At 41.4% G+C, this 15543-nt stretch overlaps 1 protein-coding gene across 1 annotated transcript in view; it reads left to right on the top strand.

Annotated features, from left to right (window-relative positions):
- cdh26.1 (cadherin 26, tandem duplicate 1) overlaps window positions 1-15543 on the top strand; it is a gene marked incomplete at both ends in the record, with an annotated part of 39376 nt that overhangs the window by 13149 nt on the left and 10684 nt on the right. Inside the window, 5 exons of the mRNA XM_083974648.1 lie at window positions 14257-14316; window positions 14602-14763; window positions 14857-15004; window positions 15099-15268; window positions 15406-15534. Of these exons, the coding sequence (XP_083830774.1) occupies window positions 14257-14316; window positions 14602-14763; window positions 14857-15004; window positions 15099-15268; window positions 15406-15534 (669 nt within the window). The remainder of the gene's footprint in view (window positions 1-14256; window positions 14317-14601; window positions 14764-14856; window positions 15005-15098; window positions 15269-15405; window positions 15535-15543) is intronic.

Raw genomic sequence — 15543 nt, 5'->3', positions numbered from 1 at the left:
TTTTTTTTTACCCCTCTCAGTGCCAGTGGGAAAAATTCCCTCCTGAGCACATGGTCCTGAGGAGTCTGACGGTTACAGTGTGTCTTTAGTTAGACTCCCTGGGCAACGTGAAAGTAAAATAGTTGTACTGTATCACTGATCAAACACATACATGGCATGTTTGAAAAAAAGTAATGAAACCTTCTTTTTTTTTTTTTTTTTTTTTACTTTTACTTAACCTGAACTTTAAGTGCATTGGATTTTCCTTGGGTTTATTGGTCTTTAGATTACAATAGGTATAGCAACCCTCTCACGGGACCTACCAGACCTCCTCATGAATGCAACACTGGCTCTGTGGCATGGTCTACTACTGTACATCAAACTATGGTGAGATATTTGGTCTCTTTTCCCTTGGTCATGCTTTAACTTTCTCTGTCCGGAGGACGAGAGTAGCTTTGCAGGGAGCGTTCAAAACAATAAGACTTTCAAACTGACCTTTACGCTTAAAGGGCGACAGGTGAGAAGATCGTGAATCCTAATCTTGGGTGTTTAGATGATCAATGGACACAGAAATGAGTCACAGAGGGCAAAATGCAATAATAACAAAGTGTCACTCCTGTCAATGTTAACAATAACCAAATTTTGCCGTGTGCATGTGCAAACTACTCACAGTGACATGATTGGAGCTGTGTTTGTAACTGCATGCCATCTTGTTCTTGTTTGTGACTATGTTACATAATTTCTACAAAATGACTCATCGCTGAACTATGCAGGTGGCACCTGTACTCATCACGTTTCGCTTATCATCCGTGTGAAACTTGATTTGTTCGTTGTATAACACTGTATAACATGTGTCTGTTTGTTGGGGGTGTGTCAGAATTGTGTGAATGTGGATGCTCATAATTATAAAATAATCGGTGTAAGATCACAATGTACTATCTCTTACCTATCCCAACTATTCAAAATAAAACCAGAGGGGATGTTCATCAGTGTGGTCTGTATCTCACTCGCCTTGTTGCTTTTTCCTCACACTATTCTGCTGTTTCTGAACCTCCTTCTGATTCAGGGGCCAATAATGATATGTGACAAATGAAGGAATGAAAAACACATTGGCAACACATCTCAAGATCCATGAGAGCTCTTCATAGGCTCCTGTGCAGAATATGTATGTACTTTTATACTGTGCCAGATGTAAACACTGCTCCTGTTCATAGTGAATGTTACAAGGGGAAATCACACCAGACACACACCACAAAGAGACACACACATTTTAGCACATGATGTCACAGGTTTGAGGATTTAGGCTTGCATTTCCTGCTGTCTAGGGAGATTAATATAGGCATCTGTCCGGGACAAGTACAGACAGGGGAAAATGCAAATCTTGTATCACTGTTTCACTGGCGCCTCATACACCCATGAAAGTAGAGTCGAGAAGCTGTGATCAAACATGTGTTTACCCATATCACATTGCTACGGAGTAAAAGGTTCTGCATAAATGACTCATGCATAGTGTTTGTCCATTTGTCTTTCCAGTTCTACTGGTTTTACAAGTCATCTTAGCCACATGTCCTCAGATAATCCTTTTGAATAATCGTTGGTTGGTTTGGTCAACCTCTGCCAAAATAATCATGTTATGTATTAAAATTGATACCACCTGATAAGAATTTTTACTTTTCTGACCTACACTTCAACAAGTTCTCCAGTTTCAGGATTGGTGGATTCCATATATTTTCTCCATCAAGTCAATGTGTGTTGCAAAGTTTCTGCAAATGTATTGAAGAGCAAAGAGACCATTTCATTGATATGTTCTCCACACATACCTGTATGTGACTCAGGGACTTTGGGCTCACCATCTATAGGCACGCACACCATAGAGACTGCTCTAAAGACTTCAACCACTTCAGAAACAAAGAACGTCAGTCATTGGGAGATTAACCTCAGTAACACAAACCCCATTCTTCCTCTAAAAGCAATGGAAAACCACTGTAAGCAAGCCAATGTCATCATAACACTGAAGTCAACCATACAGTAATACATTTAATACCTCTAGTTCCACCAGTTTGCCACCCCCCGATCATTCACGTTCAGGTAGCTATGACTTCAGTTAACCTCTCTCCTCTCTCTCTCTATCAAAGATGAAATGAAAGGCTGTAATCTGCTGGATGAAATGACCCTCTTATGCCGGGGATCCCTACCCAGAGAGACCCTACAACTTTCTCCATGTGAGGAGCACCATGTAGCTGTTTCCCTCCAGAAGAATTTGGTCCTGCAGGATGGCAAAACAGCAGTGCCCTAAGGTGAACTGAGGTTAAATCAAGAGGGTGGAGCTTTCCTGTGAATTTTCCTGGCAGGAGGTTCAATCATGTCAGGTTCAAAGCAGCTACTGAGCACAGATTTCTCAGGTATTCACACCCTTTTAACGTATCAACAAGGCAGGTATGCTAATTTCATTTATATCAGAATGAAACATGTGGCCTGTAATAAGAACACATTGCAGTTATGATAACTCTCTGCTTCAAAATGATTATTAGAACCATTCACCCCCTACTTCTTTATTTCTAAAGCAGATTAGATTTCCATCTGGTGATATTTGACCCCTTGAGGGACAAGTCTGAATGGTTAGGGTGAAAGCAATACTGACGTTATGCCTGCTGTTGTGAGAGCCCCAGGACAGACAAGTATATAATACGCACATTATTGTGAGAAGAGCAGGAACTGGAGGGCAAAATGACAAATTAACTTTGTTTTGGGAGCAAAGGCACAAATGATTGTGGTTATGAGTAACATTTCACAAATATTTCACAAACAAAGAGAGGAGCCTGAGCCAAGACCCAGAACCAACACAGTGAGCAAAACAACTCGAAAGACAAGTACTGTAACTTTGTATGGAACATTTTGTCTCAGACTCTTTGACACATAGACATGCCACTACATAGAGTACATCCACACAACATTGAAATGACAAGTATCCCAGAGGCAAACTGGGAGCTGTTCCATACAATCAAAAATAAATAAGTAAGTAAATAAGTAAATAGATAAGCGGGGTGACACTAAATCATGACTGTTTAGAATTTGAATTAAGTTGGGTGATGGCTTGTGTTATGAATGAGTTTTTCAGTCTGTTTGATTTGGCTTTTGGCAATCTAAATCTCCTGCCAGAGGGAAGGAGCTCAAATTCGGCATGGAGAGGATGGTCAGGACACTGAATAATGTCCTGAGCCTTAGACATTATCCTCCTGTGAAAAATTATGGACAGATCGGGTAGTGCAACCCCGATAATTTTACTGGCCACTTTGACAACGTGTTCCAGCCTCTTTTTATCTCCAAGTTTGAGACTGCCAAACCAAGAGATGATGGCAAAGGTCAGCACTGATTCAACCATAGAATGATAAAAAATAGTCATTAATTTGTTGCACACTCCGAAACGGTTAAGCATCCGGAGAAAATGCAGTCGTTGCTGCGATTTTTTATACACAATGTCTGTGTTTTCATTAAAAGACAACTTATTGTGAACAACCACACCAAGGTACTTAAAGGTTGTAACGTGCTCCACAATCTCTCCCTTAATTGCTGTTGGGGGTGGAGGGTTAGAGTTCCTTCTAAAATCTATGCACAAGTCTTTAGTTTTTGTCACATAAGTTTAAAAAGGAATCATCACACCAGCTGTGTCCTCCCCTTGCAACAGACTCACTATGACCGTGTCATCAGCAAACTTAAGTACATGTCTCGACCAGATTAGGTTCACCGAGCTTCGGTTACCCTCTCTTTCTGAAACGGGCTGGAGTTACTCCTCTTTCTCTGGTTTGAGTTACCTCCATTTTTGAAATAGAAAACCCAGAGTTTCCCTCATTTCAAGTCAATGAATAGTAGGCCTAGACACTGAACATCGAGATCCGCCTTAAAGCATATCGAACAGTGATGCTTCTGCAGTCTCATACATCCAACAAACAAAGAGATAAAACATAAATTCACACATTATTGTTCTGTGTTTTTTTTTTTTTTTTTTTTTTTTTTTTTACCTTTCTGCAACATGAATTTCCCCTAGGGGACAATAAAGCTTAAGTTGAAGTTGAAGTTGAAGCAGGTTTTCTTCAACTGACCCTGAGTTTCTCCTTCTTATCTGAATCTTGCAGACTGAAAGCAGCGGCAGACAGGACGTGTAGCTATACTCCGTCACCTATTATTAGACTGCAACTGGATGTTTCCAGGATTTTTTTTATTACTCCCTTTAATGTCTAGGATTGCTTGGCCTTGGGGAATGTTTGCCATAAACTGAGTGCCATTCTAATTATCACCATTTTAATACATCTCTACATGCAACTTTTGCTGTTCTCCTTCCTATGTCAATCCACATTTTTCCTATTTCTGGTCTTAACCCGCCACCATAGCTGCTTTGTGCATTGGCTTGTCCTGGTTTGCCACGTCCTGCTAGGTTGCCCTGCTTGCAGGCACCACAAAAAAAATTATAATCAGATCGAGTCAACTTTAACACTGAGTTAGACCCCCCTCTAGAGATGAAGTCTGCTAACCGCTAGCTTCTCTAGTTGTAGCAACTTTAGCAATGACCGCACCATAACAAACAGCGCAGTCTATTTGATCCACACTATCAACCGATCAAAAAGCCACTTATAGCCACAAATAATGCTCAGAACAGCACCAAACATCATCAACAGTACAAACAGGGTCCCAGCACATAATACGAGGCATCAAACATCTGTTAGCTTAGCCTGGTTTCTATTGAAAAGAGACGAAAACAACTCACCCACTCTCCTCCAGTTATACGCTATGCAGCAACTTTCAGTGTCCAGGCACTGACAACACACGTCCGAGGCCAACTGGCAACACAAACATCTGGTTTCAGCGGCCACCGGCAGGCAGTGACCACACTGACCACTTGATTCCCCCAGGTCCAGGTTCAGCACATAGACTCCACCGGCTCCTTCACTTTTCTCCTCCATTTCCAGCACATAGACTCCACCGGCTCTCTCCCTCTTTCACCTTTCTCCTCCATTTCCTTCAGCTCGTCTTCAGTAAACTCGGTCTCAAACTGATAGGGGCGCCCCTCGAAATGAAACCAGTCGTCATTGTTCTCAAACTCCATAAACTCAGCCGTGTTGTCCCGTCTGTGATGTCTGCTTGTTACTGCCATGGTTATAGGTAGTCAGCTGGTGAGGAGGGTGAGGAGACCAAGGGGGGCAGTTGTGGATCTGAGAAGTGAAGCTCACTTCCGCGTTCAAAAAACTGCAATCCCCCCGGCTTCCTCTGGGGGCTGGTGTCAGAAGGGAGCATTCCCCATAGACCCCCATGTTAAAATCGCCGATTTTACATCCTCAGTAAACATGTTAAAAGCCTGGTGTCAGAACGTTTTTTTTTCTCAATCGATAGTTTCTACCCCCGCACACACTCTGAGGGGGGTGAATTTTTTTTAAACTCTACCGTTTTACTGTTATTAGGTTAAAACTCTGGCCAATTAGGGCGCGGAAATGTTGAGTGACAGGCCCGAGCAGCTCCGTGGACAGCTGCTTCGAGGCCAGTGGGCGGGTTCTCGGCGGTTCTCGGCCGGCCAATCCAACATGGCGCTGTCCAGGCCGCCATATTTGAGTCACAAAAACGACTCCCCAAAACCAATGGGGGACGTCACGGACGCTACGTCCATTCTTTTTACAGTCTATGGAGGAGACCTAATGGCTAAGCCCCGCCCCCTCCACTCACTCGGACAAACAGTCAAAGACGATTTATAAACCGTCAACATTTGGTGACAGGCGCTATGGCAGCTGTCACAGTAGGAGACATTTCACAGGAGGCAATTGATGATTTTTGGAGACAGAAAGAAAATATCATCTCGAAGTCACCAAAACTTAACTTAGCTTTACTGCTATGGCTGTCGGTTGCCGCGAAACGCCAATAGCGATGGGCTAATTTCTGTTAGCCTGTCTATGGAGTTTTACATTACATTACATTACACAACAAATGCAGCTGCAGCTGATGCTTCTGTATCTTCTCCCTGATGGCAAAGGGAGAAGATGTGGTGGGAGGGGTGGAGCAGGTCCATGATATTGGAGGTAGCTCTGCTATGCAGCACTGCTGGTATAACTCCATCATGTTATGTTTATTTTATTTGATATGGACATCACAAGCACATTGAGACTATCCTGGTAGACAGACCAGATGCTTTGCTTGGGTGTGTATAGCACACGTGTTAATTTTTCAACACCAGTCCATGCAGTAGGCGGCTTTTCTAAAAACGCAGAGCATTTGATCAACCAGGACCGAACCAGGAGGTGAAGCTATAGGTCAGGAGGCTTTCAACAGTGTTCCTGTAGGTGTGTGGTGGGGGGTCCTGTTTTCCTGAGTATGCAGAGGGAGTGAAGCCGCTGCTAAGCTTATTTAAGGACTGCTGTGGTAATACTAAATCAAATCAAATCAACTTTATTTATGTGGCACTTTTCATACTTTGGGGGTAGCACAAAGTACCTCACAGAGAATAAAAACAAAACAAAACATGAACAACAAAGAAACACCATGAAAACCCAAACCTCCCACCCCAACAAATATACACATAGAGATACACAAATACACTCAGGTACATTACGCACAGAAACAACTCCCGGTGTGGTAGGCCCCCCGGAGGAAACACTGGAAAACCGAGGGGCTAAAACAGTTAAATAAAATAAAAGGTATTGACCCCTTGCAGCTACGTCACAATTAGAACGTGACGCGAGAGGCGACACCATGACGGACGGCAGAAAGTGCTCAGTGATAATGTACTGTGTATGGGTGCCGTCCAACAATGTGGCTCGATCACTTCACACTACAACCTCACAGCATTATCACTTATTTAAAATAGAATATCTACTCATCCGTTGCAATATATGTTTGTTTTTTTGTTATTCGCCGTAGAATATCTCAGTTTTCTGTGCTTTTTCCACTGCTAAGGAGCTAACGTCAGTCAGTGCCACACTCCCCATACAGCAGCTGCTCCTGTCTTTGCTGCTGCTAACTACAGTTAACGGACCTGGAAATTAAAACCTGGTCCGACCCGTGGGTGTTGAAGACCTGACCCGACGTCTGTATAATTAGTGATCATTCTCTGATTAAACCCGGCTGACAAATAAAATAAAACAGGAAGCCGTCTTTGTTGTAATCGCCGCGATCCGATGGCGGCAACTACGTTGTGACGGTGCTATGTTTAATACGAGCGTTAGCTGTTGTTAGCCACAGCACGTAGCTCAGCTAGTTAGCTTCAACTGTGTTTACATCGACTATACACTGTAGATAAACTAACTTATAATGGCATCGATAATGTGTCTGTATATCTTCGCACTGGTCCTGTTGTTCATGTAACCCCGCTGCCAGTGGCCAGCCCCCGGTTCTTAGCTCTAGACCAGCAAGGAGTTGGTGCTTCAGACCAGTTTTAAGGACCAATAACCGTTTTTTAAGCGGTGGAAAAGCAAAGAACCGGTGCTAGTCAGGCTCTGGCTCCGAACCAGCACTCGAACCAGCTCAGTGGAAAAGGGGGGGAAACCCTACAACCCCGGTATGTCACAAAACTATAACGCGCCCATTCAATTACATTGACGTTCACTGTTCTTTTGCCGTCCATCATGGCGTCCGGAGCTATCGCGAGTGGAACGTGACGTCACGTGCAAGGGGTCAATAGAAGCTAAAAACGGAGGGAATAAAAACAGATGTATAAAATAGACCAAATAAATAACGTGAAATAGAATAATTTTGTGAACCGACTAAAAGATTAAAATAATAAATAAAACAGGATAAGCTAACTAATATAAAATAGAATAATAATAATAAAAAATGTATACAAGCATAGAGGTGAGCATTAAACAAGTCAGTTAAAAGCCTGATTAAAAAGGTGGTTAATAATAAAAAAGGAGGCCCTGAGGTTCTATGGCAGGCTGTTCCATAATCGGGGGCCATAATAACTGAATGCCGCCTCCCCATGTGTTTTAGTTCTAACTTGTGGTATCGTTAAAAGGCCAGCACCGGAGGACCACAGGGTCCGCGAGAGTTGATAATAGGGTAAAAGTATTGCAGATAAATAAGAAGGCCCGAGATCGTTAAGACATTTAAAAACTAGTAAAATCGATCCTGAAGCGCATGGGGAGCCAATGCAGCGTTTTTAAAACTGGTGTAATGTGCTTCCGCCCTTGTCCTCGTCAGCATGCGTGCGGCTGAGTTCTGTAGTAATTGTACTATTACTATTACTACTAATAATAATAATAATAATAATAATAATAATAATAAAGATGGTCGTATAATCTTTTATCATACATCGCAAACCCTGTCATCAATCAATGGGTCTGTTCCACCTGTGGTCTTGTGTTACACGATGTCACACACTTGTGTGCAATCAGGTGTGTGACACAGAGGGAGTGACTCCATGTCCTGCCAGTTAATGTTGCTGGAGGCGAGAGGGACACAGTCACATGGAAACAGTTTTTTAAAAAACATCAAACATATCTTTGTCACCAGTCATGTAGGCTAATTATTTTTTTTTAATGCTATGACAGCTCAGCAAACCGAAAAACAAGCCACAGTGTCTTTGATGTTACCGTTGATATGCCGTAATAATATTATGCCAGTACCAAGACTGGATAAATGCAGAGGGTTGTGGCAGGAAGGGCATCCAATGTAGCCTAGAAATCTAGACGCACCGAGGCAGCAAAAATATTTGCTCCGTAGGTGGGTCTAGAAACGAGCCATAGGAACTTTTTGAGTCTCGAACACCAATTGTGTTCACCAGTCACAGCGCTCTATCTGTTTAGAGAGTCGCTCGGCGGGCTTAACGCGATGGCGACATACATTTTAATTGGCTTGTCAGGCTAACATCATCCTGCTCTACCCTATTGCGTGCAGAGGTAGTTTGAAAGACAGCCTTCATCCCGCCCCCTGGATTGAGCCGAGGTCTACCGGTCGTTTCCAGACTATACATTTTAGTGATATAGTCTGGCTTGTCAGGCTACATCCAATGTGAAACCTATGCCAAATTGAAGATGCAAATCACAAGGCAAACCCTGATGGGACAGCAAAAGGAGAAGAAGAAGAAGATAATATTAAGTAATATAATTAGGACAACGTAATGGTCAGTGGCGTGCACAGACTTTTTGAAGGGCAGGGGCGATTGGGAAAAAAAGGGCACATAGCGCTTTCTCGCCACTGAAGAGGGCACTTTAGCACGCGTTTTGGCTTCCAAGAGGGCACTTTAGCACACGTTTTGGCTCCTAGAGGGCACTTTAGCACACGTTTTGGCTCCTAGAGGGCACTTTAGCACACGTTTTGGCTCCTAGAGGGCACTTTAGCACACGTTTTGGCTCCAGGGGGGCACTTTAGCACGCGTTTTGGCTTCCAAGAGGGCACTTTAAGGCGTGTTTTGGCTCCCAGGGGCACTTTAGGGGGGGCGCCCCCCCCCCCCCAGTGCACGCCACTGGTAATGGTAAAGGCATAAAAGCAAGACGGTTCTGGATTTGAAACTCGCCTGGAATTTGCATGGACTTTGCATGGTTTTACTGGGTCTGTGTGGTTTCTCTCTGGTTACTACAGTACTTCCTCCTACAGTCCAAAGATATGCACATTAGGTGAACTGGCAACTCTAAAGTGCACAAGGTGTGACATGTATTTGAAATGGGACTTAGCATATTCATGAACATACAAAAACAAGTATTTGATGTAATAGTTTTTGTATGTACAGTACAGTATGTACTTTTTGTACTTCTCTCTATGACAAGTGCTATAGAATTAAGTGTTACTTACGTACGGTACCAGTGGGATTTCAAATGCTACTTTAGTTACTTAAACCTTTGAGGGGCTATTGAAATTGAGCTACGTTTGAATGTGATGGTGGCCAGACATGAATAAGACATGGTAACCTGAGCTATAGAGCTAGAGGGTGTACACCTGAGCAGAGCCACACTGAGCCACATACAAACACGCTCAAAGAGGGAGAGAGGGAAAGGGACTAAAAGTTCTCAACAGAGCAAATACCTGTGTACAAATAAATAAAGCACTCCAACTGGTCTTCGTCTTACATGCAAAATGATGTGGGCACAGATACCGTATAAAACATATCAAGTTACACATATCTGTGAGGTTGAAAAAACAGTCTAGCAGAGTCAGCCAATCCACTGCCTGCAGCTATTATGGGTTGTCGTCTGTGCACTCTTATTCAAGCTGTAGTTCACTCTGTTGGAGCACTCCCACTGAGGGTATCAAGAAGGGCGGATTAAGATGAGGACCATTTCACTGCTTTTGTTGGTAAGCTGAATGCTGAATTATTTTCAGTCTTTAATCAAGCAAAATTTAGGACGCAGAATAAGAAAAACAAGATTTCTTTTGTAATGACAAAATGTTTATTTTGGGAAAGTTGTATTGCCAGTGATTACTATATGGAAACGTGGAAATGACAGCACATGTTATCTGTCCTATAGAACGTGTAGCTAGCTGCTCTTCTATTGAATGAACAGCCTGAAACTGTTCTACACAGGCTGAGGTGTTGGACATTAAGCCTATAACATGAGAGCTCTTTAAGCAAGCTACAACATTTTTTACAGTTATTGGATTTGACTGGACTATAATTTAGGTCAGATTTTTTCAAGTTAATGGCAACGTCTGAATCCTCTTTTTAGGTAAGAACCAGGGTATGTACAAATTGATTCTTATGTGCAACTGCAGCATTTTCATAACCTAAGAAAAACAGCGTGTAGGTAAGCACATGTCAGTCTCTAAGGTATGTTGTAATACACCTGCAGGCACAAAGCAAAGATAAGGGGTAAGAGGCAAATGTTGGCGCTGATCAGACTAGTTGCTGATCTGACCGATCTTTGTTTTTTACAACCACTCATATAAATGAAAACCAAACGGCTCTTGTTGCCCTGTAAACACACTGATTTGAAACACCTGTTTGTACTGGTGCCATGGTGAGGATTAGTCCAGAGAAGGTCTGGCCAATGACCTGTATAGGCTATTGTATCGCATTGCTATTGTGCAACATCTCTTTCTCTCTCTTTTCTCATTTTCTGTCACATCTCGGTCGTCAGCTGTTACAGCTCAGAAATCTGACCCTGGCCTGATGGCAACTGGATTCAGACAAATGTTAGTGATGAATTTGCGGCTTCGGATGCTGTTAGAGTCCCATGCAGAGGCCATAGTCATAGATGTATGCATACACAGAATGTAATCAGGACCTATGTCGAAGTTTTGATGAATCTATGCAGATGCTACGAGTATTTTTTTTGTGCAAAATTTTAGTAAAGACTGGAAAATAGGGGGGATACACACATACAATCTGGCAACCTGAAACAGCAGTTGGTGGTGTTGAGTTTCAGCAGCCTGGAGTGTGTGAATAGGAAGTGAAACTAAAGTTTTGAAGTGTTTAAAGTTCGAAGGTTTAACTGTGACAGAATTGAGACAGCAGAACAGAAGAACATAAATTGTCACAAGTGTTTGAAGATTTGTGAGGTGAAAATGTGAGTGGAACGTCTTGTCCTTATTGAAAAAACTACAAAAGTTTGATTAACAGATAAGCCCTGTTAATACGAATCCCTGCGTCGCCTTTTCCACAAGTGGATCCAGAAAATTGTTCTCACAGTATGACATGAACATTGCCACAGCATGTCCAAGTGATTTGTTCAATAACGCCAGGCGCCACTTTATTCTGAAAATTCTGTCACCAGCAGCATGACTAACACAAACAGACAGGTGAGCTCTAATGAGACGGCGTATAAACTCAGGATTAGAATGAAAAGAAATGCAAGAATCAATTTCTAAACAATATGTGCTTTAAAGGTTGGTTTGAAGATGGTGGTAACACAAGAGTTGTTTTGTACCCACAGAATCAAAGCTACAGATTTTTTGATGAGAACTGTAAATGAGTCCCATGAGAGTTAGGAGTGGCATCACGCCTTCAGGGGTGTGTGCGGTATTTGTGTTCTTGCACATTGTTCTCAAAATCAATTATATTAATATTCCTGGCACTTCAAAAAAAACAAAAAACATTTGTTTGACATAAACAAAATATTATATTAGTCAATTTCTTGCAAGTTATGTCAGCAAAAACAGCTCAGATAGGCTAAACTGTCTGCATTGTAAGGCTTGGGTGGCTGTATGGGAACGTGTGTGCGCATATAGCAGCCATGTGATGAAGTGCATAATTTACCTAAAAGTTATATAATCATTCCTTTTGACAGTTCAGCTGACAAGAGCCTTTACATTCAGACAGGGCAATAGGGTAACCACCATGTAAAAATGTTCGTACATGAAAGTCAAAATACCTGACATGTTTGAGTACAGCTCGGCCTCAGGTGGGCTGGGTCAGGGAGTGATCAAAAATTTGAAACCCAGGCTTTATTGTCTGGTATGATTTGTAGCTTTCAGCTGCAGGCTATGGGGTTTGGCGGAATGCAACTGAAGGGTCTAATTTAAAAAAAAAAAAGGTCTCTAATATTTCTGCCATTGTAAACTCTATAGCCTTTAGCTTGAAAAATATCAGTGAATTGGTATCTGCTATGGCAAGTTGCAAGCTTATATGACAACATCTGTTGCATTTGTTCACATTACACACTGGCAGGCTTTAGGTGGATGGATATTTAGACAACAAAAGTACAATTTAGTCAATATACATACGAAAACATGCATATTTTTGTGGGCTAAATGTCGTTATTTTAAATATAATATAATATTTTTAGTATGTTTTTATTGCATCATATATATATAGTTAAGTTATTGTTGTCATTGCATAAAAAAACATATACAACAAAATTTCGTTCGGCAGTCTCCTATAGCAGCAAAGAGCTAAAAATCAATAAGTAAATAAATAATTAAGTGTTTGCACACATAAAGTGCAAAGTGCCAGTGTCAAATAAATACATCAACATTAAAAACATAAGTTACATCACGTTAGGAGCTAAGCAAGAGATCCACACACATATGGATGAAACAGAAGGGTAACATGACAAGTTTCATTTCTTTCTCATTAATCTACTCTCTTTGCTCAAAAACTGGCAGACACCCGCTATCACACACGAGTAATTAACATCATTAAAGACCACACACACCCTGCACATTACCTTCTTGACCTTCTGCCATCAGGGAGCATGAACCACCAGACTCAGCAGAAACAGCTTCTCTCCCACAGCCATTCAGATCCTCAATGCAATGTAAACTCTCACTTTATCTCTATTAAAAAAAAAAAAAAAATACAGAAGTGCATTTTCATTTTGTGTTCTTTGTTCTGTATAATTTATCCATCATTATTTATAGCCTTTTGTGACTGATTGTATGTGTAAGGGTGTGTTCTTTTTTATGTTTGAGGCAGCTATTGGAGCCCAACCGAAGTGTCGTTGTTTTTTATACAATGACAATGAAGGGTCTATCTACCTTATTTACAATAAGGGTCCCTTAATTAACATTAGTTAGTACATTATTAAGCATTAAGGGACCCTTATTGTAAAGTGTTACCTGTTTTTTTTTTCCATATGAATTGTCATAATAGGGTTTAACACCTTTTCACTCATCGTCTCACAATGCATTACTGCTCACAGGTAAATGAAGAGAAAGTCACTTGACATTTTTTCCCCAGTGTACGTGTCACTTCACAAGTGTGCAAAGACTCTCTCTCTCTCTATTTTCTCTTTTGCTTTGGTTCGTGCCACAGTCTAAACACAGGCAGAGCAGAGTGAGTCAAAAAAGAAAAAAGTGTTCACACACTGGTAAATGCTCCCCAAAATGTAAAGAGAGTGGAGGGTCATCTGTAAAGATCTGTAAAGACTGAAACGTTGTCCCTCCACTCTCATTTAATTTTGGGGAGTGTTTACTAGTGTGTGAACACCTTTTTCTTTTTTCCTTGCTCTGCTTTTTGTTCTGCACCTGGGCTGATATAGTGGATGTGCATTTGCTATTCTTCTCTGTAGAGCAGAGTGAGTTGCCTTTATTACGAAGGTGTTGCATCTGTGATTGAAGGACAGCCAGAGTGTATTCAGACTTTTGCCCAGTGCATGCCAAAACCTGCTCTTACTCCCCAACCCCAAGGCCATAGGATAAGTAGTGGTGTAAAGCTAACTAACTCAACTATCTGTCTTATTGTCTTTGTTACAAAATAGTAAAGGACATGTAAACAAAGACAAACAGCTGTATAGTAAGACAAAAATAAATTATATCCTTAAAGATAATTGAATGTGAAAGGAGACACAGATCAAGTATTTTGGTATAATGTTGCTTTAGATGCTAAAAGATGTGTATCACTTACCAGTTTTCCTGTCGTTGCAGGTTGCGTTAGCATCCCTGTCAGAGTCTCGTAGCAAGAACTCTGTGAGTCGAGCCAAGCGGGTAAGTGATTCATCTTTGTAATTGCAATCTCAATTGCAAAATTATTTGCTTCTGGCATAAATTTTTGATTTATGATTCACAGGAACTTTTGGTGCGTTCCAAAAGGAGGTGGGTTTTGTCAACATTTGAAGTAGCAGAGGAAAATCCTGGTCCATACCCGATAAAACTTGCAAGGGTGAATATCTTATTTTGTAAAGAAAATAAATAGTCAATGTTGCAACGCAGTTCCTGGAAAGACCCGGTGTACAAATAATTGCAACACAGTTGTGTTTGTTTTGATTGTAGATGTTCAATGACAAGACGGATCACGAGACAAATAGCCACAGGTTCCATATAAGTGGTATGGGAGTGGATAAGAAGCCGCTGGGAATATTTACCATTCATGAAACTACTGGAGACGTCTTTGTCCATCGACCAATCGACAGAGAGGAATTTGAAATCTTCCATGTGAGTTAATATTGGTTTACCAATCCCTCTGACTAATTGCATCATTCATTCAAATTGCTGATTTGTTTTTTACACGTTTTCCTTCACCAACAGATCAAGTTTGACATCTTGGACAGAGTGACTGGCGCTAAAATGGACAAGGAACTCTCTTTTGATGTTGAAATAAAGGATATCAACGACAACGCACCTGTATTTACGGACCCTTTCATCCTGGCGGAGGTGAAAGAAAATGCGGAAGAAGGTGAGTATACACTTGTGTAAATGATTCCTGGGGTATGGCGTATTCCCTGTGTATCTCATGGTATCATGCATTTCCTTTCCTCAATTTTTTTTAGGGTACTTGCCAGTGCGGCTTATTGCCCAAGACAACGACCAGAGGAACACATCTAACTCTAAAGTCACTGTCAGCGTGATTTCACAAGAGCCGCAAGAGCCCAAGATTCATGCGGTTCAGCTCAACGACATTATTTCCCAGCTCAGCTTTAAAGGATGTTTTAACTATGATGTGAGGCTTAATGACATAAAACTGCGCATTCACACACGTACAGATGTTGCAAAATGATCTCAAATAATCAATAATTTCCCAGCCTGAGATAAATAAAATACATCTTAATCTTAATAAAACCCATTTATCTATTTCAGCAAATGAAGACATATAAAATTGTTGTTGAAGCAAAAGATGGCGGAGATCCACCCCTTTCCTCCACTGCCTCTGTTACTCTCAACGTTATTGATTCAAACACTCACCTACCAGTGTTCAAGGAGACTAAGGTAGGAAGG

This window comes from Trachurus trachurus (genome assembly GCF_905171665.1).
Source record: "Trachurus trachurus genome assembly, chromosome: 7".
Classification (NCBI taxonomy): Eukaryota; Metazoa; Chordata; class Actinopteri; order Carangiformes; family Carangidae; genus Trachurus; species Trachurus trachurus.
Note: the sequence above shows the minus strand (reverse complement) of the source record. Positions and strands in the feature narration are given on the sequence as shown.